Source organism: Dromiciops gliroides, chromosome 1 (assembly GCF_019393635.1).
Source record: "Dromiciops gliroides isolate mDroGli1 chromosome 1, mDroGli1.pri, whole genome shotgun sequence".
Classification (NCBI taxonomy): domain Eukaryota; kingdom Metazoa; phylum Chordata; class Mammalia; order Microbiotheria; family Microbiotheriidae; genus Dromiciops; species Dromiciops gliroides.
In genome coordinates this window covers 264,939,093-264,961,009 of record NC_057861.1, presented here as the reverse complement: position 1 = coordinate 264,961,009, position 21,917 = coordinate 264,939,093, and the positions used below count along the sequence as shown (strand labels likewise).

At 34.6% G+C, this 21,917-nt stretch overlaps 1 protein-coding gene across 2 annotated transcripts in view; it reads left to right on the top strand.

The window, feature by feature from the left end:
- Nucleotides 1-18,523, top strand: part of PLAG1 (PLAG1 zinc finger) — a 72,604-nt gene extending 54,081 nt beyond the window's left edge. Inside the window, exons 2-4 of one of the 2 annotated variants that reach the window (XM_043976404.1) lie at nt 8,269-8,367; nt 10,907-11,265; nt 11,813-18,523. In XM_043976404.1, the coding sequence (XP_043832339.1) occupies nt 11,024-11,265; nt 11,813-13,076 (1,506 nt within the window). In that variant the 5' untranslated portion in view covers nt 8,269-8,367; nt 10,907-11,023 and the 3' untranslated portion in view covers nt 13,077-18,523. The remainder of the gene's footprint in view (nt 1-8,268; nt 8,368-10,906; nt 11,266-11,812) is intronic. The other variant, XM_043976412.1, reaches the window with a different exon arrangement.
- The last annotated feature ends 3,394 nt before the right edge of the window (nt 18,524-21,917 follow it).

Sequence of the window (21,917 nt, the reverse complement as noted above, 5' to 3'; positions counted from 1 at the left end):
ATTGGAGGGAGGGACAGACAGATAGACAGATACTGGGATTCTAATCTTGCCTTTAACATTGACTAGCTTTGTGACTTTGGGAAAATTACTTAACTTGTCTGAAGTAAATTTATAGGCTCCTTATCTACAAGATGGGTTTTGATCTGCATCCCTGACAAAAATCACAGATCTGCCTTCTTTCCTACTACCTGGAACTGCATCTCCAGACCAGACCACCCCCTAAATTAAGTAACTGTTCTGTGCCACACACTGTGCTAAGTGTTATATAAAGAGAGACTAAACACAGTTCCCATTCTCAAGGAGCTCACAGTCTAATGGAAGAGACAATACACAAACAATGTACAAGCAAGATAGATACAGGAAAAATTGGAGATAATCTCAGAGGGAAGGCAGAACCCGGAAAGTCTTGCAGAAGCTGAGAATTTAGCTGAGACTTAATGATATTAGAAAAGCCATGAGGCAAAATGAGGAGGGAGGGAGTTCCAGGCTTGGGGGGATAGCCAGTGAAAATACATAGTCAGGAGATAGTGTCTTGTTTGAGGAACAGAAAGGAGACCAGAATCATGGATGGTAAAGTTTATGGAGGGGAGTATGCTGTAACAAAACTGTAAAGGTAGCAGGGGGCCTGGTGATAATGGACTTTAAAAACCAGAGGATTGTATATTTGATCTTCAAGGTTGATTGAATGGAGGATGGGGGTAATGAGAAGTAAGCTTTAGGAAGATCAGTTTGACAGCTGAGTAGAGTATGAAAACAAGCATTTACTAAGGCAATAAGTATTAGAAAGACTCATTTTCCTGAGTTCAAATCCAACTTCAGACACTTACTAGCTGTGTAACCCTGGGCAAGTCACTTAACACTGTTTGCCTTAGTTCCTTATCTGCAAAATGAGCTGGAGAAGGAAATGGCAAACCACCCTAGTGTCTTTGCCAGGATAACCATAAATGGGGTCATGAAGAATCAGAAACAACTGAAATAACTGAACAACAAGAAATATTAAGCACTTACTATCTGCCAGGAAATGTTCAAATACTGGAATGGAGTAGGGAGAAACTTGAGCTAGGTCTCCAGTTCATTGGAATGGGCCATGGCAAGATCAAAGGTATGACTGTCTTTGTGTGTAGCTGAGTAGAACAGAGGAAGGTCAGACAAAATGAGGAATTGGGATGTTAGTGTATTTGAGAGTGTATCAGTATGTATGATGAAGTCCCCTAGTATGAGGTCAGGAGTTGGGCAGGAGACAGGCTGAGTCAGGAACTGAATTTGTTGAAGAAAATGTTAGATAGATAACAGCCACTAGAATCTTGATTGGGTGATAAATGTGATTTGAATGAACCTCAAAGGAGAAGAGGTTACTGAGCAGTGGTGAGAGAGGGAGAGCCTGGAAGTGGTGAGGGATATTCCAGCTCCCCTACCATGAGTGAATCATGTAATATGAGTGAAATGTTGGCCGAGGAAGCTGTGTCCTCGGGAAGAAACCAGGACTCAGTGCAAAAACAAAAAAAAGTCCTCAAGTCCTTCTTTACTCCAAACTCATCCTCCTAAAAGCTTGTAGCTCCCTGTCCAAGGTATCTCTGTGACAGACAAGAATATTTACCACTTCTACCACTATGATAACAAGCAAAACATCTTCCTTGGCTGGGAATTGAACCTAGGCCAAGATAGTGAGAGTAACAAATCCTAACCACTGGACCAGCAAGGAGTTCAGCAGACCACCATGACACATTGAAATTCAGAATCGGTATATTGGATTTGTACATTCTTAACTTCATGAGATTCTTTGTTCCCATTCTAAAGAATTTAAGACAACTATATCCTGATTTAAAACATCCTTGAGAGATGGATAACCTAATTTTTCTACTTAGTCCCAAATTAAAACAAATTGGGGAGAGGAGAATGCAATTAAGATACAGCTTAGCCAACACATCTCATAAGATCATAAAATCATAAATCTAGAGCTTGAAGGAACTTTAGAAGCCATCTAGCTATATAGATGAGGAATCTGAGACCCATATAAGAAGTAGACTTTGAATCCAAAGTCTTCTGACTAAAGTGAGTGCTCAGTCCAACACACCAAATTGCCTTACCTTTAGGATTTTTTAAACTCTTGAGACATTTCTAAACATTAGCCAACAGAAATATTGAGTAACAGGACCCAAATAGATTAAATCCAATTATAAGGAATTTCAAGAAGATTATTAATTCTTATGTTGTGGAATTTTCCAAGTATTGCTCAAGATAAATTCAAAATGTCCCCCAATCAACAAATATTTATTAAACTCTTACCATATACAAGACACTGCATAATTCTTTGCATGTCACCTGTTTTTCTGTCTTTGTAAATAAACAGTTGGAATCCACTATTTGTTTACCAAAACTGAGATTTTTCTTTCAAAGAAAAAATGTTTATGTTAAATGTTGCTGCTTCTGTAACTAGTCAGCCTGTGCTCCCTGACTCCCTTTTGTAATTGCTGTGTTGTTTATGGCAAGGCAGCACAGCATAGAGGGAAAACAAAGTCAAGAAGATCTTGGTCACATCTCTTAGACTTCATTAGAGAAGAGCTCCCATTCTTCATTGAACAAAGGAATTTTCACACCTGGAATTCCCTACCATGGATGAAAAAACATAGATTCAGAACAAAAAAGAATACTGGAACTGAATTAAAAAGTATGAGTGTTTTTCTTCCATTATGGCAAGTGATTCATATGAGTAAGGGAAGACTGGTAAAACCAAGAGAACATTCTTTATAACTCAAGTATTCATGGTTATGAAACCAGTTGTAATGAGCAACAAAGTGATATCTATTGGAATAAACAAGAGTGCATTTACAAGACTTTAAAAAAAACAACCTTAAGCTTCCAGAGCCAGGTAAGGTTCAGAGAGGCTATAGTTTTTATATAGTGAGCCAATAAATCACTGATGAAACCAGAAAAAACAATCTTGGCTTCCTAAACTTTCTCTTATGTATTGCATTCACTAAATCATATTGTTTCTATAGGTTACATTAATTCCAACCTTTAAAGGTAAATGAATACTCTACTAGGGACATTTTCCATTATGGATATTTAACATACTCAAAGTTGTATTATGGTTTTTTTAGGCTTTTGTAATTGTAAGATAAGTATATATTTCTTTTCTGGTAACTTTATAGTATTAGAGAAATAATTGAGACATAAAAAAAGTTTTCACACTAAACTATTTTTTATTTGTATTCTACATATAGTTATATTTTTTAACCAAGTTTTAAGCAGGTAGGCATTTTTAAAACTCAAAGCTTAGAGAAATTCAGTGTTAGTTGGGGTCAGAGGCAACAGGGTTCCCCACTATTGGACCTGACCTTGGTATGGGAGAGACAGAGGGATGTGAAGAAGAATTCCTAAACTGAAAGAGCTCAGTATCAGAGGTGATTGCCTTAATAGTTTTGGCCCATTACCCACAGTTAGGAAATGTGCTTATAATCCATATTAGATTTCTACTAAAAGGAAAAAAAATTGAGGAATGTTGAGATTTTTTTTGGAACTACAAAACACATTGCATTTAAAAAAACAACTGTTAGTGTGCTATAGCTTTACCATAATCTGTTATATCCACAAGATGAGTAGTTTCTTCTATACCCTTCAAATCTGTGTGCTGCCTGTTAATAAACATGCAAATTGAAGTGTACTACAAGCCCGGTAAGTTTTCTCTTCCAATCCATCTTATTTACATTACATTACTTAGGTGTAGGAAAGCTTTTATATTGGTATATACAGTTATAAATGTCTCAAATGAATGCTTTTTCTTAATTAAATGTTTTTATTAAGGTTTTTTTGTGATTGACATGATTATAAGACTTAAACTGAGATTAGCAATAGCATTCTATTAGAAAAGTGCATGTTACTTTGTTAAATTTTTAAGGAACTATGGATACAGGTAAGTCTCATTGGAATTTATAAATCAATTATTGAACCATAGAACTGGGAAATTTAAAAAATAAATTAATTATACCATACGTTCTTTCTTTTCATGTAAGAGGAATATTTGTTAGTAAATCCCGTATTTGATACATTATTTATTTTATTGTCTGTTTTACTGTTCAGGATGCACTTTTAGAAAATGTAAAATGAAGATTCTATATATTGTATATATATGGATATTTCCCAAAATTTTTGTAATTGCATATGACTAACTTCCATTATTAACTTGTACAGTGGAAATGAGCCTGTATTTTGGTGCCTGCAAACCTTGGAAGCATATTCTGAAGTGTTGGCTCCTCATAATAGCAATTTGAAATGGTATGGCACATACACTTTCACTCTTGCAATGGTTTGCTTTTTTTCTTTTCAATGAAGACAAAGAACCTTCCATCAGTTTTAAAAAATAGTGAGCTTTGATAATAGAAGGGAATTGCTAGAGGTTATGGTCCAATTCTCTGGGGAAGCTAAGTGGCAGAGTGGAGAGAGTGCCAGGCCTAGAGTCAGGAAGATTCATCTTCTTGAGTTAAAATCGAGCCTCAAACACTTACTAGCTGTGTGACTCTGGGCAAGTCACTTAACCCTGCTTGCTTCAGTATCTACATTTGCAAAATGAGCTGGAGAAGGAAATGGCAAACTACTCCAATATCTTTGCCAAGGAAACTACAAATGGGGTCATGAGGAATTGGTCACAACTGAAAACAACTGAACAACCATTGTTATGGTCCAGTTCTCTGAATGGTATTTCCATGTAGAAATTTTACAAAATATCCCAACAAATAGAGTATAGAGATACCACCTTAAAATATTAATTCATTGGGGAGAGCTAGGTGGTACAGTGGATAAAGCACCAGCCTGAGTTCAAATGTGACCTCAGACACTTGACACTGTGCGACCCTAGGCAACTCATTTAACCTTCATTGCCCCACCCCCTCCAAAAATAGTAATTCATTGTATATGAACACAATCCATACTTTTCGTGTTTATCATATCAGGATAAAGAAATAACTAGGTCTAACTAGTTTCTTGTTTCCTCTAGTTTAGCATCTATTTAGATGCCCTACAAGGCAATTAGTAACTTGAAAATAGACTTTAATGTTTAGAGTGAATGTCATAATTCTTACATTATTGTTTTCTGTTCACCATAGTTTAGGACATAAACTTTTTAGCAGGATTGTATTCTCCTGATTTTGATAAAAGCCATACAGAACTTTAAAAAATAACTATGATTCAAGATTTGAGGCTTGTAGACAGGTTGAGAGGTAACACGGTAGAACGGAGAGAACTAGACTCTTGAGCCAAGAAGACCTGGGTTCAGGTCCCACCTCTGCTCCATGCTGGCCATGTCATCCTGCTGGATGAATTTCTTAACTTCTCAGTGTTCGCAGGCAACTCACTAAGACTATAATTCGCTGAGAAAGTGGTGAATGTGAACTCCTCGAAGAAAGGAACAGATGGTGTTTTTGCCATCATCTGTAGCCCCTGTGTTCAGCAAAGTGCCTGTCGTACAATAGGCACATAATAAACATTTCTCCACTGACTGATCTGGATTGGTAGAAAGAGTTCTTCACAGTTCCAGTCCCTATGCTCGATAACTTAGTCTAGTAATAGCTCACATTTATATAGTACTTGAACTTATAAATTGTTTTACCATTGAAAAACAGCTTATGTATATTCGATATGAATAGTTTCATATACTTTAAATGTCTCTTGCACTTGAGAGTTTTATAAATTGGGGGGGAGATACAATCTCACAGCTAAACCTGTTACACAAAGCTTTTCCCGATCCCCCCAGCTATTTTATCACTCCTTTTTTTGAAGTTGATTTTATCTATCCTTTTGTATTTATTTACTTGTGTACATGTCATATCCCAATTGGAATGTAAGTAAGCTCCTTTAAGGCAAAGACCATTTCATTTTTTTCTTACTGTGGTTAGCATTGTGCCTGGCACATAATCAGAATTTAACTGATGTTCCTTACATTGAATCGAAAAGATTGAATTGAATTGTTTCTTTATCATTGACTTTGATTTCAGATTTCATAATCTTCCTAATTTTACCAGCTGATATATGTAGACTTAAAATTCTAAGTACGCTAATATATTTTTGATACTCTCTTATTTAAAGGAAGATTTGAGTATCCTAAATTCTTTATTGATGCTACCTGTCAACTCAAATGGAGAGAAAAAGGGACTTGGCAACTATTTTAGCCTTGCAAATAAATTCACAAAGTTTACTGGCCCATAAAATTTTCTGTGTTACTCTAACTTCTTCACTGAAGCTATATAAGTTACATAATAAACAACATTTGTTTTATTACTTATTCTTCTGCTAAAACCTCACAATTTGTCCTGGGCAAGTAAGTATTTGCAAGGTTGAATTTTATCATCCTAAAAGTTTGATTTGCAATAATCTGGTACCTTATTTATGCATGCTCTTTGCTTTGCAAAAGAACGCAGACTTATTTCTTTAACTTTAAAAGTTTTTAATCAGGAGCTGAACCTTCCATTTGAAAGTATCATATATCCATTTCTTTTTTCTAATGTGCTCTTAGTAATGCCTTTTATACAATGCTTTAATAATGACCTTTTGTTAAATAATATTGCCTTTTAGAATTAGAAATTGTATGAAAATTTGAATGGGGGGAGGAGGTAGTTTGGTTTGTGTTTAGCAGTTTTACTAAAGGATTTTAGTTCTTGGTCATTAATAAGTTATTCTTACCTTATAGTTTGTTATCATTTAATTTACATTGACCTCATATTTTATTTTCCAATATTTATTTCTGAATAATATGTCTCAAACATTCACTGCTTGCTTACCTGTGCCTGTGCCACATGCTGCATCAGATTTTCCTAAATGTTTTTTTTTCCATTCCTATCATATCTTGTAAATAAATTTTACTAACACAAACTTACCTTTTTTTTTTTACATTTTTTTCCAGGCTTGATTTTAATCTGTTGAAATCATATTGCATTAATAGGTTGTTTGGGGGCTACTATGAGATTACTTTCCAACAATGTTCTATAAAAATTTAAATTGCGGTTTGACTTTTTTCCCATTTAACCAACATGTTTAACTCAATGAAATAATAAATCCAAGGAACACAAGATTGTTCCTGTCTATCTTTAATATAAATACCATTCTGAGAAATAAAGAGGGAGGTACTGGATATGAGAAAACCAATGCTGAGAGAATTTGACATTCTCAAAGTTGGATTTAGTTTTAATTTCCTCACCTTCAGTTCATTCCTTTTATAAGATGAATAGATTGAGAACTAGAAGGAACTGCAGAGGTTACCATTTTATAGAAGTAGAAAATGCTGACCAGAGAGATGACATGACTTGTCCAATGTCACATAGATAGTAGTAGAGCTAGGTTTTTAATCCAGCCTTATATCTTCAAATCCACTATTTTCTACTGCATCAACTTCTCTACCAATAGACCACAGTGTTTCTTAAAGTGGAATCCTCCTGAGTTTTTGTTAGGTTCCAGGTTTGTGCTCTCAGACCCCAGAGTTTTCATTCCAAGTATTAGTCCATTGCATAAATATTTCTGAAAATTTCTTGTGAACAAATTTTCATGCTTTTTTCTATGCCACATTTTCGTTCATTTTATAGAATGTTGATTAATAACTGTGCTATAAAGACCTGGCTTCAGAACCAGGAAGACTAGATTTCAAAATTTACTTGTCTCTGACATATAATGCCTATGTGTCATTTTGTTAATGTCGAAGTGGTTTGGGCAGTGAAGAGATTTTAAACTGCAGAGAAGGCGATCTTCATTAGTCAAGGGAATATTCTCATCCCAGGAGTTCCCTTTTCTAGTGAAATCATAGCTCTAGTTCCTCTCCCTTTAGAGGATTAATTAACTTTAAATTTAAAATACTGGGAAATCCACTAGTAGTAATTATTCTGAATATTGGCAAGATTCATATTCATTCTTAGGTTACAAATCTTTCAATTTAATTTTTAAAAAATATTTCTTAATAGTATTTTTAGTAGCCAAGTGTGCTAGATTTAACTTTTTTAAATAAATAAATGAATAAGAAATAATTAAATAAATTTAAGAATGGGAAATTTTATTTAAATAGTATTATGAAGTAACATTTATCAAAATGATTTATCTTGTTATTTTCTCATAAATTCACTTAGAATTAAGAGTATATACATTTGATATTAGTGCATGAACAATTAGTAGTGTATGAAATCTAAGCATGTGCTTATTACTAAATCACACTTTTCTTACCTTTTACCTTTATTTATAGAAATGCTGGTTCTGTTAGTGTATAGTCCATTCTTTTTTTTTATTTTATAGATCAGCCAAAATGGGAAGTACTGGATTCTGCTCTCCTCCAAGAAGAGTCAGTGGGACTGGCTAAGATCAGTATCTGAGGATTTTACCAGCTATCATCAGGTGTGCATTGAGCAAAACCATTGTAATTCTCTTTTATGTATGTATCTAAGATATAGCCTAATATGTCATCACTTAATGTATGTATTTACTGTTTAATATGTGCAATTATTATTAGATATTGAACCTTATGTTTATCCTGCAGTTATGAAAACGCCAAAAAAAATTATACTTTGAATTTTGGTATTCTGTTAAGTACAGATAGGCATTATTATTCATAAAATATTTTCAGCTGGTCTTAGAAAACTGTAATATTTGAGCATCAGTGTTGAAATCATTCTTCATTGCTCAGTATGTACATCCAGGTGTAAAAGTATCTGACTCTTTTAAAGGAGTAACACTTAAAAACCAAAAGGTGAACTATTGTCTAAAGTGTCAAGGTGATATTTGTACATATTTTCACAGTCACACCTTTGATTTTTTTTCAATACATTTCACCAACTTAAAATTTATTTTAATTAGTCCAAACCAAAATTATATTTGTTATGGTTAGGTCACATAATATGAAAAATATAGCCAATTTCTAAAAACCTTTGACTATTATATGTACATAGCAACTTAGGCATGTTGACTTTTAAGTAGAAGAAAATTAGTCCCATTTGTTTTATAGGTACACAAAAGTATTGTGTTATTGATAGGAAATAGTTAATCAGACTAATATGTCCTTGAGATTCTGACATGGCAGATATACTTTGAAACATTCTATGAAGGCATAACTAGCTGGATAGCTAATTAAAATTATTAATTTAGGAATTTCTGAGGGATACATAGGAACTCTTACTGAATTAGGGAAGATCAAAGTAAAGGAATTTTTGAAGATCCTTCAGGCTTTCTTGAGAAAGAATAGAAATAGAGCATGTGAGTAATTAGCAGTGTCAGTAGCAGTGATTCCTAACTCTATACTCACACTCAAGGAAAGGTGCTTCAAAGCACTGTCTCAGTTATTTGGATACTCATGGAATATTTCATTTAAGTTTTTGGCGTACACTTAGATAACACACTTGGATGAATAGCTTGGTATCCTGCCCTTTTATTTGTGTTGTCACAATCTAGATGCTAAAATATAGTAAGGCCAGGCCACCACAGCAACATTATTTATTGCTTATAGCTCTCTGTTCTCTGGGTCCTTTTGTGTCCTGAGAAAACAATATGTCTGCAGACAGGGTCTCAGTTTCCTTAACTGTAAAAAGAGGAGATTAGATTAGGTGTCCCATGGCGTCCTTTTGAGCTATATAGCTATGAGCCAAATAATGTCAGTAGATCGTTTGTAAGTAAGAATTTTTATCACATAACAACAGTGTTATAAAGGATTTTTTTCTGTGTTAATACCATGAAAAAAGCAAATTAAATCCAAAATAGGTAACAATGTATGCATTCAGCTGTTTTCGGTTTTTACTTCAGAAACTGACCTTTTTAAAATATAGATGCCAGGTTAAGTTATTTCTGTGTATACTCTAGTGAACTGGAGAAGTATTGTCTTTTGGACACTGTAGGACAATTCATAGTTACATATTTACTAAATACTTGATATTGGCAAGCCATTTACCTTTTCAGTATTAGTTTTTCCAAGCTGTATAGTTCTTTCTATTTTCCATTTAAGAATTTCTTGTAAATTAATGTTTATGAAGTTCTTTTAAGATCCTTGTTGGTATTTGGTGTTTTTTTAAACCACATACTTTACAATGCATTATATACATCTTCCCAGTATAGGTTATAAATTCAGTTACTCTGACCCAGAAACATTTTTGTCAGCTTGAATCACCTCATATAGTGAGTAGTTCAGTTTTACTGTTTTTTAGGTGTTCTTGCGCAGACATTGTGCCCCAAGCAAGGTCTTTGATCCTTCCAAAATAATGACAAGGAGCCATGATCCTGACCTAATTTAAATTTCACAAGATTTTACCATTTCAAGATGCAGACTTGTTACGAAGATAAGACATTTCCAGTCTTGAACTCAGAAAGCCTATTGGGTGTGATAATCCTGGTAAGAGGAGTAAATTGTTCATTTTGGGGGAGTACATTAACTCTTTCAGGCCTTCAGTGTCCATTAAATAAATAGCCTCTTCCAGTGTGCCAAATGATACATGAGTGTTTTCACCTAGCCTTACCTATTTTTTTATTATACAGTCATCTCAAAATAGTACTAAATAGCACTGAGGGAAATTTTTACTGAAATATTTGTTTTTATTCAGATGTATGTACTCCTAATCCCTTATTTTTAAAAAATGAAGCCGACATAATGCAGCTCTTCATATTAATTTTGTGTGGATGTCTCCAATGATTTCTCTAAAACACTATTATTATCCCAAAATGTAAAGTTGGTTAGGTGGAGTTTCAAGGCAGATATGGAACTGTTCATCCTGAGCAATGCATTTATATATAATTTTAACAAATGTGAAGAAATCTACAGATATTACATTAGACCAGCTGAATCCAGTTTTATGGGTTTTTTTAAATTCAGAAGCATCACATAGCAAGTAAACTTTAAAAAAAATAAATTAAGTTTAGTTACAAACTAGTTGTTTCTTATTTTTTTTTCCAGTCCCCTTTTGCTTTCTTTTACGACCACATGAAACTTGAGAAGCCATCTAAAGCTAAATCATTTAGTGGAGTTGGGCAGTTCCCAAGTGTCCAACAAGAAGGCCTGGTTTAGGCTGCGATGGCCACTGTCATTCCTGGTGATTTGTCAGAAGTAAGAGATACCCAGAAAGTCCCTTCAGGGAAACGTAAGCGTGGTGAAACCAAACCAAGAAAAAACTTTCCTTGCCAACTGTGTGACAAGGCCTTTAACAGTGTTGAGAAATTAAAGGTTCATTCATACTCTCACACAGGAGAGAGGCCCTACAAGTGCACGCAACAAGACTGCACCAAGGCCTTTGTTTCTAAGTACAAATTACTAAGGTATTAAACTCTCTTTATCTTTCAGATTATATTTTCTATTATGTTGGCCATTTTAGGCCCTTGTAAAAGTATTTATTTGTATACACATTCTTCAGCTGATTTGCAGAGAGGAAATGTTAAGTAAATTAGATTTTGGATTGTTTTTAGAATTCCAAAATTGCATTATTTTATATGTTAATGTCTTTGGGTTTTTTTTTAATAAAGAGCTTAATAAGAATAGAATTTCCATTTGTACAAGGAATTGCTACAAGAAAAGTGTATGGACTGAGAATTTTTGGTTATGGACATTTACGTGAGTATGTTCAGTCTTACCTATTTGCCTTTGTTACGCTGGCTAAAAGCCAGCAAAAAACTATAATGACAACTTAAATGGCTCAGATTTGCTATAACTTAGATATGTTCAGTTATCCTTGTAGTATCATATTGTAAGCTAAAAAGGTTCTGTTGGGAAGAAACTTTAGCATAGGATTTTAGCTTCCTTTTTAAAAGTGAGCACATGTGATTTTTGATCAAAATAATTACTTACAGAATATATCTGTGTTTAAAGGCATATGGCTACTCATTCTCCTGAGAAAACCCACAAGTGTAATTATTGTGAGAAAATGTTTCACCGAAAAGATCATCTAAAGAATCACCTACATACTCACAACCCCAACAAAGAAGCATTTAAGTGTGAAGAATGTGGCAAGAACTATAATACCAAGCTTGGGTTTAAACGTCACTTGGCCTTGCATGCTGCAACAAGTGGTGACCTTACCTGTAAGGTATGTTTGCAGACTTTTGAAAGTACAGGGGTGCTTTTGGAGCACCTCAAAACTCACGCAGGCAAGTCTTCTGGTGGGGTGAAAGAAAAAAAGCACCAGTGTGAACACTGTGATCGCCGTTTCTATACCCGCAAGGACGTCCGTAGACATATGGTTGTGCACACTGGAAGAAAGGACTTCCTTTGTCAATACTGTGCACAAAGGTTTGGACGGAAAGATCATTTAACTCGGCATATGAAAAAGAGTCACAATCAAGAACTTTTGAAGGTCAAAACAGAACCAATGGACCTTCTAGATCCCTTTACCTGCAACGTTTCTGTGCCTATAAAAGACGAGCTGCTTCCAGTGATGTCTTTACCTTCCAGTGAACTAACATCAAAGCCATTTACAAACACTTTGCAGTTAAATCTTTATAATACACAAATTCAGTCCATGCAGAGTTCTGGATCAGCACACCAAATGGTCACCACATCGTTACCTTTGGGAATGACATGCCCAATTGATATGGAATCTGTTCACCCTTCCCACCATCTATCTTTGAAATATCCACTCAGTTCTACCTCATATGCAATTTCTATGCCTGAAAAAGAACAGCCATTAAAAGGGGAAATTGAGAGTTACTTAATGGAGTTACAAAGTGGTATGCCTTCCTCATCCCAGGATTCTCAAGCATCTTCATCTAAACTAGGCTTGGAGCCTCAAGTAGGACCCCTAGATGATGGATCTGGGGAACTGTCTTTATCCAAAAGCTCCATTTCAATTAGTGAACCTCTAAACACATCATCTTTGGATTTTTCCCAGTTGTTCAATTTCATACCTGTAAATGGCCCACCCTATAATCCTTCTGTATCGGTGGGGAATCTTGGACTGAGCTATTCCCAAGAGGAGACACATTCTTCTTTGGCTCAGCTTCCACCACAGACCCAGGATCCTCAAGATCCTGCAAACAGTATAGGCCTTGGTTCTCTGCACTCCCTGTCAGCAGCCTTCACAAGCAGTCTAAGCACAACCACCACCCTACCACGCTTTCACCAAGCTTTCCAATAGGACTCAGAAAGCTGTCTTACTAAAAAATTTATTTGTAGAAATGCCTTAGGTGACCATTTTTAATGTAGTGCCTACATTAAGACATTATAAAATCTGCTTATTTTGTATAATACCAATCTCATTAAGCCAGTAAGAAATTGAAACTAACTTTTTTAATGAGCTCTGAAACCGTTTGTGTTCAATTATGTTTACCTTGGTTAAGTCTCAAAGTGTTTTGTCGTCTTTTCACTGCCAATTGACGTGCTTTACAAAATAATTGATATAGAAAAGCCATTACTGTTAAACTTCAGTATATCCCCTGTTAAAAATTTTCAGACATTAATCCTTTCATTTTTATCCAATAATAATGGCTCTACCCATTAATGTTTGGCTCAGTAAAAAAAGATTTTCAACTTAATGTTAATTTTCAAAATTTTGAGGGATACCTGGAGACTTCCTAAATTATTAAGTAGCTTTGATTTGATACATAATTTAAATGTTTCTTATGAATTAAGAATCCAAATTTTTGTGGCAAAAAAAATGTTTTTATTTGCTATCACAATTTCAGGTCAGTATGTTTTGAAGACTTGCTATTGTCTGGCTAAAATATTTGTGGTCTTTATTTTAAAACATTAAGATTATTTTAAAACAGCCATTTAAACACAAAGCAACAGTATTCTCAAGAAATAATGCTCTTCTAGTCAATAAATATCTTCATTCTGACATGAAATAATACTATTTCATGGCACTGGTAGGAAGAACGTAATGATTGACCTTGAAAAAAAGTATTCAGTAACTAATTAGTACCACAGATTATTCTGTCATTTTTCAACTTTCAACTTCTTAACTTGCTGTCTTTCATCTTAGTGGTATTAAAATTAAGGCATATTGGAGTCTTCAGAGTCTGTTCAAATCCGTAGACCTCATCAATCTTTTCCACCTTTCACAGCCAAAGTGTGGGTCAGGTCCAGCCAGAAACTTTACATTGATTGTCAATTAGCCAACAATCAGAGAGCCAGTGTAGATTTGCAAATGTCAGGTATGTTTGTAGTAGGATGGATCTTCTCAGCTTGTATGGTGTGATTCTCCTGAGCAATAAGATATTAATCACACCTGCTAACCCCGGGAACTTGGTTAGGGACAATTTCCCCTGTTGCCAAGGTTTAAAACAGGACTCTTAGGAGTAAAGTAAAAGCATATTGCTTACACCACTTTTTACTTAATACACTCTAATTCTTCCCCAGTCTTAAGAGCCAAAAGCAAAAAACCAACAAAAAAAAAAATCTCAACCCTCTCCCCACACCTGCCCAATCCCACGGTAAAAGCATATTTTTCTTGCCATTTGTAATAAGGAATTTTAAGTTAAGTGCATGGCAAGTATCTTGGAGGCATTATACAAAGTTATAAATGGCTAAACATATACAGTAAAACCCCACTTTTACACTTCTCCAGGAAATGGGGAGGGGGTATTACAAGTAGGCAGAAAGTGACGAGACAAATTAAAGTTGAACAAGTTAAATCCTAGTTAATATAGTCTCAGTAACCATAGAACATTTTGCAATCACCAAGTCAAGTGCCTTGCCACCTTATAGGTGCTTAATAAGGATCTTAATTGAATTAGATGGTCTTTACCCATTTTGAGTAAGTACCTTCTCAAAGGACAAAATATTAAAGCTCTTTCCTCATTATCAGCTGGAATTCAACCCAGCAGACTTTTTTATAGGTAGCCTTATGAGGTTTATGGGATTGTCAGAGGAACTGTGGATCTCTTTTTTTAAAAAGGAAAAAGAAAAATTGTGCCGAGCACTCAGCAGAACAGCACATGCTAGAATGGACTAGTTTCACTCAAATAATGGGGGTATTGTCCCGAGAATTTCTGAGAAATTTGTGCAAATTACTGAATCTAATACAGTAGCAACATAGCATATTTTAAAACTTGGGGCAGGGAGAGGAGGTGTAAATTGTGAGGAAATGTAAATTGTAATAATGTAAATAGGGGGTTTCACTGTATATATAGCACTTCACAAAAACAAAATTGTTCCCATTTAAGGAGCTACGGCTCCTACTTATTTTATCCTGCTCCTGTTTTTGTTAATCCTGGGAGCAATATACAGGTGTAGTTTTTTTATACTTATATTTAAATTTTATTGCTAAAAATAACTTTTTTATAAAAAATATTTCTTCCAAAGGCATTAAAACGAGATGTGTTACTGAGGAAAAACCTTTTATGACATTCTCAAACTGTCACTAAACATTTTGTGTAGGTGACTGTTTGCTCTGAAAGTGGATGCTTAGCTCTGCTTCCTGCTTCCTTTAGTTTCTATGAAACAGATTGCTCATCTAAAACTGTAGCTGAATGATTCGTGTTCAATATTGCTTTTCTCGCCACGTTAAGAAAAAAATGGTGACAGAGCACAAAGAAATAGAAAATATATATTTTTAAATAGCAACTATAAATTAAATAGCAAATGTGGAATCACTGCTTTATTCTGTCATTTGTTTTTAAACAGTAGGAGTGGATTAATGAATTGAGACATTGGCCTTTGTAGGCTGTATTTTTTTTTCCTAATATAAAGGGAGTACCAGGATTAATTGACCTTTTTGGAGGTGGGGTATGGCAATATGTTGATATTAACCCTAATTCTTCCCATATTTTGAAGACCTGTAATTCAAATACATGGAAGAACATCTATTGGGACACTAGTGTTAAACTAGCATACTCTTAATTTTCACGTATTTCCCAGTTTCGCCTATTGCAATCCCATAGGCTTGAAATTATACTTCAAAATAGGAGAGAATCTAGCCTAATTAGTTTAAAATTGGCTATAGTAGTCATTAATGCAATTTGGGAAGAGCACCTATAAAAATACATGCTAGTTTATTTGAACTGCACAGAATTCTGACCAGGATATGGCACAGGATTGGCTCTTACATTCTGAAAAAAGATATTGTTATCTGTTGATGTTTGTTACAATTAGACTTGACTAACAACAACTTATTGCCAATGCTGTTTTCATCTTCCATTAACCAGAATCATTATTCTTAATATTTTTGGTAGTGCCTTAGCTTGGTTTTAAAAAGGGGGTGGAGGTGGTGATGGAAATTAATAAAAATATTTCACTTGGAAGTTTGGACCTCAGACAATATATGGAACCCCATTCAATTAGAATTTCTGTTTGTGACTTCACTTTTTGTCACTGAACACAGAAGTATGCCTCTATGGAAGCAGATTGATATGTAAGCAATATTAACACATTAGTATATTGTGAGTATTATCTTTTTATCTATTGGCCACTATTAAAATTTCCATTTTAAAGCCCTAATACCAAGTTCAAATTTTAAAATCATATTTTATGTGTCCTGGCTGATCGTGCACCACTCTTTGTGCAACTCTTTAATTTCAAGTAGTGTTTCTTTCAAAACTATATTTTTTTGTCTACTTGTTGCTTGTGCTTTATTATTAGTAAAATTGTGGAATATAGTGATATATTGTGTTAATTTGGACAGTAGCGGTTTTTAAAAACCATATACTGACTGAAACATGAGCCAGAGCTGAGTGCTTTATTTTAAGCTAATAATGAATGTTAAAGAGTACATATTTTCAGGATCATTTGTCTAGTGAGCAATACTTGTATTATAGGCCAATATTTTTAAAAAATAAAGCTTGGTCAACCTCTATGTTACACATATTACAAGATATAGCACTTTCAAAAAAAAAGAAAACCTAAACCTTTTAAGAAATTGTCTTATAGGTTATGCTTTTTTATTATAAAATCTTTATTATTTGTTTCAAGTGCCATTAGATTACATATATGTAGGCCTTTCATATATTGCTTTGTGTACAAAAATGGTAGACTTAATTTTAAACAGGTACATTTTACAGTGTTTTCTTATCAATTTGCTATATTGCACAGAATCCAGTGTGTTTTTTCATGAGGTTTTACAATTTTTCAAACTAGATTTCCATGTTTCAAAACACACTGTCTTCCCCGGGTACATTAAAACATATACACACCCATACCCCAGGCCATTAAAGTTTTTTCCTAGCCTACTGAAAAACCATATGATGTAGTGACTTTGGAGGAGATCTTTTAAACAATTATCTTAAATATTCATAATTAGCTATGATAGATTATTATAAATCTATGATAAGTAGGTGCCTATATTAACTTTGTCTTTTTCCTCATGCTCTGTTTCAGCAGCCATCTCTCTACACATCCTACTCCACAGAGAATCTGTTGATTTTTATTTTCCTATATAGACTTACATAACATTATGTAGGTTTATCCTGAAGATCCTCAACCGCTATACAGCAAGACAGAATAAAACCAACATAGTTAAAGGCGTATTTAAGTGATCCTTAAGGCCCTTATGCAATAAGGTTGTCAGTGCTCTATGGTTGGAAGGCAGTGTCTTTTGATAACAGTTATCTAGCCCTAGAAATGACACAGAACTATTGCTAATCATATATAAACACTTTGCAGTATAAGCTTCAGTGGTACAGTTGAACCAGAATGAATGTTTATCTTCTCAGAAACACTCCTGCAATATTGTTCTATTGGATCATGCTGCTAATGTAACTTGGGAAACAACTCCTCATGGTGCTACAAACCTTCCTGTCTCATTCAGATGTCTTTTTACCCATAGAAAAAGGACTATATTAGACCTATAGGTGTATGATATATTTTTATACTGTGACTTAATTTGTCATTAACGAACTTTTACAACACCACAATGTATTCATATGCACTTGCAAAAGGAAAATCTTGGACATTCACACCTTACCAGAACAAGCCCAACTTTTGTTCATAAGATGACTGTTAGTTAAAATGAATAATGGGCTTTTTTATATATATAGTGTGGAGTGAAGAACATACTGTATGTTACTAGAAGCCCTTTGAATTTAAAAGAAACTGGGAAACCATTAGGAAAAGGATGATGTCGTACCCGAACGTGAGTTGAATTGCTGATATTGTATTAAGGTAGTTAAAAAAAAAAGTGTTTGGACTTGAACGCTAAAATATTCTAATGATAAAGTTTTGAGTCAAAATAGAAAAAAAAAACCCACAAAACCCTGCATTCCAGACTGAATTTGTATATGTCTCTTGCATTTAAAATTGCTATCCTGTGATATGGGAAATCAAATTGCTTATCATGTATATGTACTTAAAATGTATTCACAAACTACTGTTGTATTTGTATAAAATATAGACAAAGATTGCATATATATTTTTGTGTATAAGCTCTGTGAAATAGCAATCACATTATGAAGCTGCAGCAGTACTTCATTTTAAACATTCACATCCAAAGAAACAGACTATTTATTATTCAGATATCCTGATATAAAATATAACTTGCTGCTATTAAACAATAGTGCTGCAGCTTCTCATGGCCTACAGTGTTATGTTTGCTGTACAAAAACAAAAAAAAAATATGTGAACACCACAAAATATATGAATAAAAATACAGAATGGTTTTAGTTAATGTAGAACCTCTGCCTGAAATCTTAATAGATCATGGTTTTGTTTGGTATCATTTTTCCCTGTTAAATTTGGATACTTTTTTTACTTATTTGGAATAAGATTTTAATATTTAGCACCAGGATAGTATTTTGTGGATGAAGTGAGAAGCCTAGCTGATTTTTCATTTATACTTTATATTTTTAAAAGGAAAGCTGCAAAATGAAGCTTACTTCTATGCAGAAGCAGTGTGAAATAATAAAAGAAGTACAGAACTTGGGGTCAGAAAACTTACCTTAAAAGCCCAGCTCTTAATTTTACTATGTGACGATAGGCAAGGCACTACTACTACTTAGGTTATCCACCTTCAGGTTTGTTATGAGGAAAAGATAGTTGATAAACCATAAAGCCCCATATAAATATGAGGTGTTATTAATTTTGTGAGACACCCCTAGTTCAGTCTGAACTTTAAAGCACAAAATTGATAGTATTTCCTGCTCATTTGAAACAAATATTTTATAGGCAATTTATTTACATCTACCAATTATGTATATTGTAAAGTATACCTTAACTTTTCCCCTTAGACTGTTTTTCTGGAAAACCTTAATAGTTCATTTGGACCAACACTACCTTTCTCCCACCCCACTACCCTCTTGTGTTTTTGCTGCTCTCACAAGAAATAGCCAGTGACTTGGGCTCAAGGCATAGAGAAAATCAGTAACTAATTTCAGCATTTTTTTTTCATACTTGTTTCACTGTATCTTTCTTCATCTCTTTAAATAGGATATGAAATCCTACTTTTCCATCCACCTACTTTTTCTAAGACCTAATGCTTTCAGTGGGAGGAAAAGTTTTTAATTACTAAGAAAAAAAATTTTACCACTTTAAAAAAAGAACCATGACTGGGTTGGATATTCTTTTCTGGTGATCACTTCTTTTTTTTCTTTTTTTTTTGGGTGAGGCAATTGAGGTCAAGTGACTTGCCCAGGGTCACACAGCTAGCAAGTGTCAAGTGTCTGAGGCCAGATTTGAACTCAGGTCCTCCTAAATCCAGGGCCAGTGCTCTATCCACTGCACCATCTAGCTGTCCCTGGTGATCACTTCTGTTGACCACTTTTATAAAGTAAATCTTTTTAGAAAGTAAATAACCACATTCTTGTTTATCTTTAGTAATATCTCAATAGTCACAATTGGAAGAATAGATTGTTCTATTACCTGAGTATTGTCCTTAATAGAGGGTGCATCTATTTTACCTCTTATTTCAGAGTTTTTCTATTTTCTGTGTATTGGAAATTCCCCACCACCGTCCTTTTGATTTGTTTACGTTTCAGTTTCCTTAAGTCCTCTTGATTCTGTAAAGAGAGAGAAGACCTAGTCAGTTTGAAGGAAAATCATCTTGTGACAGATGCAGTTCTACAGATCTAGAAGTTATGGCTAATAGATCAAAGGTTCTATTGAGAACTGTGAGATAATTTAAGGGAAAGAGCACCAGCTTCAGAGTCAGAGTCAGAGGGACTTGGGTTCAAATTCTCTCACAAACACTGTTTAAGCTTGGAGGTGTCTCTCTACATCCATGGACCCCAGTTTTCCTCCTCTGTAAGATGGTGGGGAAGAGAGAGTGGCCCATATGGTCTCTGAGAAACCTTCTAGCTCTAGATTATGATGCCATGGACTTTCCCAAGCCTCTGGATAATAGTAACATGCTTCTGTTCTTTGCAGTTTTCAAAGCATTTTCATGAAAATTGTCTTGCCTCACCACCCCTGTGAGATAGGAGGGGCAAGAATTGTTCTTATTTTGTAATGAGGAAACAGCCTCAGTGACATGAAAGAACCTGGCCAAGATTTCACATATGACTAGTAAGTGTCAAAGAAAGATCTACAATCACAGGTCTTAGGACTGCTAGGTCAGTGCTCCCATGAAAATTTCCTAGGGGAATGACCTAATAATGACCAATCCACAATTCCCAGGGGACAGTGCTATAGTGATAAAAGTGGAAGTAGTATGATAACAAAGATTTAAGCACCTGGGGATGACAGCAACCAACAGCTTCAGTGTCTTTCTTGGGAGTTTAGAGGGAAAGTGGATGGGCCTGATGAGTATGTGATTATAGAAAAAAAAGTATGTCCTATTATGAGGCACTAGTGTGAAAGGCATCTAGGAAAGGAGACTGAAGAAGGATCTTTTTATAGGATGTGTTCCAGATTAAAGACTGTGACTGGCAATTTGCTACACAAAAGTAATTTAATTGAAAGAGCAATTGATCTAGGCCAAGGTGTTCAATATGTACTGAAGGGCCTTTTGTGTCTTAGTTTCTCTCTGTTGGTGGGCTAGTAACCTACATAGGGCCCTCCAAATAAAGATTTTACTGTACTTAGGTTTTCTCCTACCTGGATTCATGTTGAAGACCATGATTATCTTGTTTTAAGCCCTTCAAAATTACTTCTGAATGTTTCATGGTTTTTGTTTTTAATTGAAAGCTTTATACAACTTTTGTTTTTTGTTGGGTTTTGGAGTGATTATTTGAGAGTTCTAGTTACTATGTGCTACTTCTTGGTAATATAGCTCATAAATCTGGTTTTTCACATAGCTTAAATTGGGAGATAGATGTATAGTTTTATTTTAACAAGAGACATGACACATAAACTTAGTGCCCCAAGGCTTTAAACAGTCAATCAGCTCTTAGCCTTTCTTGTGAAATGACTCCTCCTATTCAGTTTGCTGCTTCAGTATGTGGTCTAAAATTTTTACTATAATTTATTTTATATATTATGTCAATTTCCAGCTCACTTGCTATCTGACTGGAAGAAGCTCAAATCTGAGTGTTAATGATATTAAATTTTAATGGAAATTGACCCTATTGGGACAACACATCTTTCCTTATCATTTTTTCCTTATGTTAAGAAGCTGAAAGGTGACCAAATGTTGCCCATGTGACCTTGAGCAATTCACTTCACCTATTGGGACAACACATCTTTCCTTATCATTTTTTCCTTATGTTAAGAAGCTGAAAGGTGACCAAATGTTGCCCATGTGACCTTGAGCAATTCACTTCACCTATTGGGCCTCACTTTCCTCACCTGTAACATCAGGGCTGGACTAGGTCAAAATACATGATCACAGGATTGTAATCACAGAAATATTAAGATGCAGATCTGGAAATTGAACCTGCATCCTCTTACTCTAAATCCAGTGCTCCTACTATAACCACCCTGAATACAGGTGTTGTCTCTAATTGAAGTCCAATTCTTGTCTAAAAAAACAGAATCATTTTATGAGGTCCTACAATTTGAATTTTGTTGTATATTGTTTCTGAATGAATCTCAAATAGAAAGGTCTGTTTTCTATACTTCTTTAGTTTTGAAATTTGCCATCTCTGACAGCCAAAGCAAACTCAACCCCATT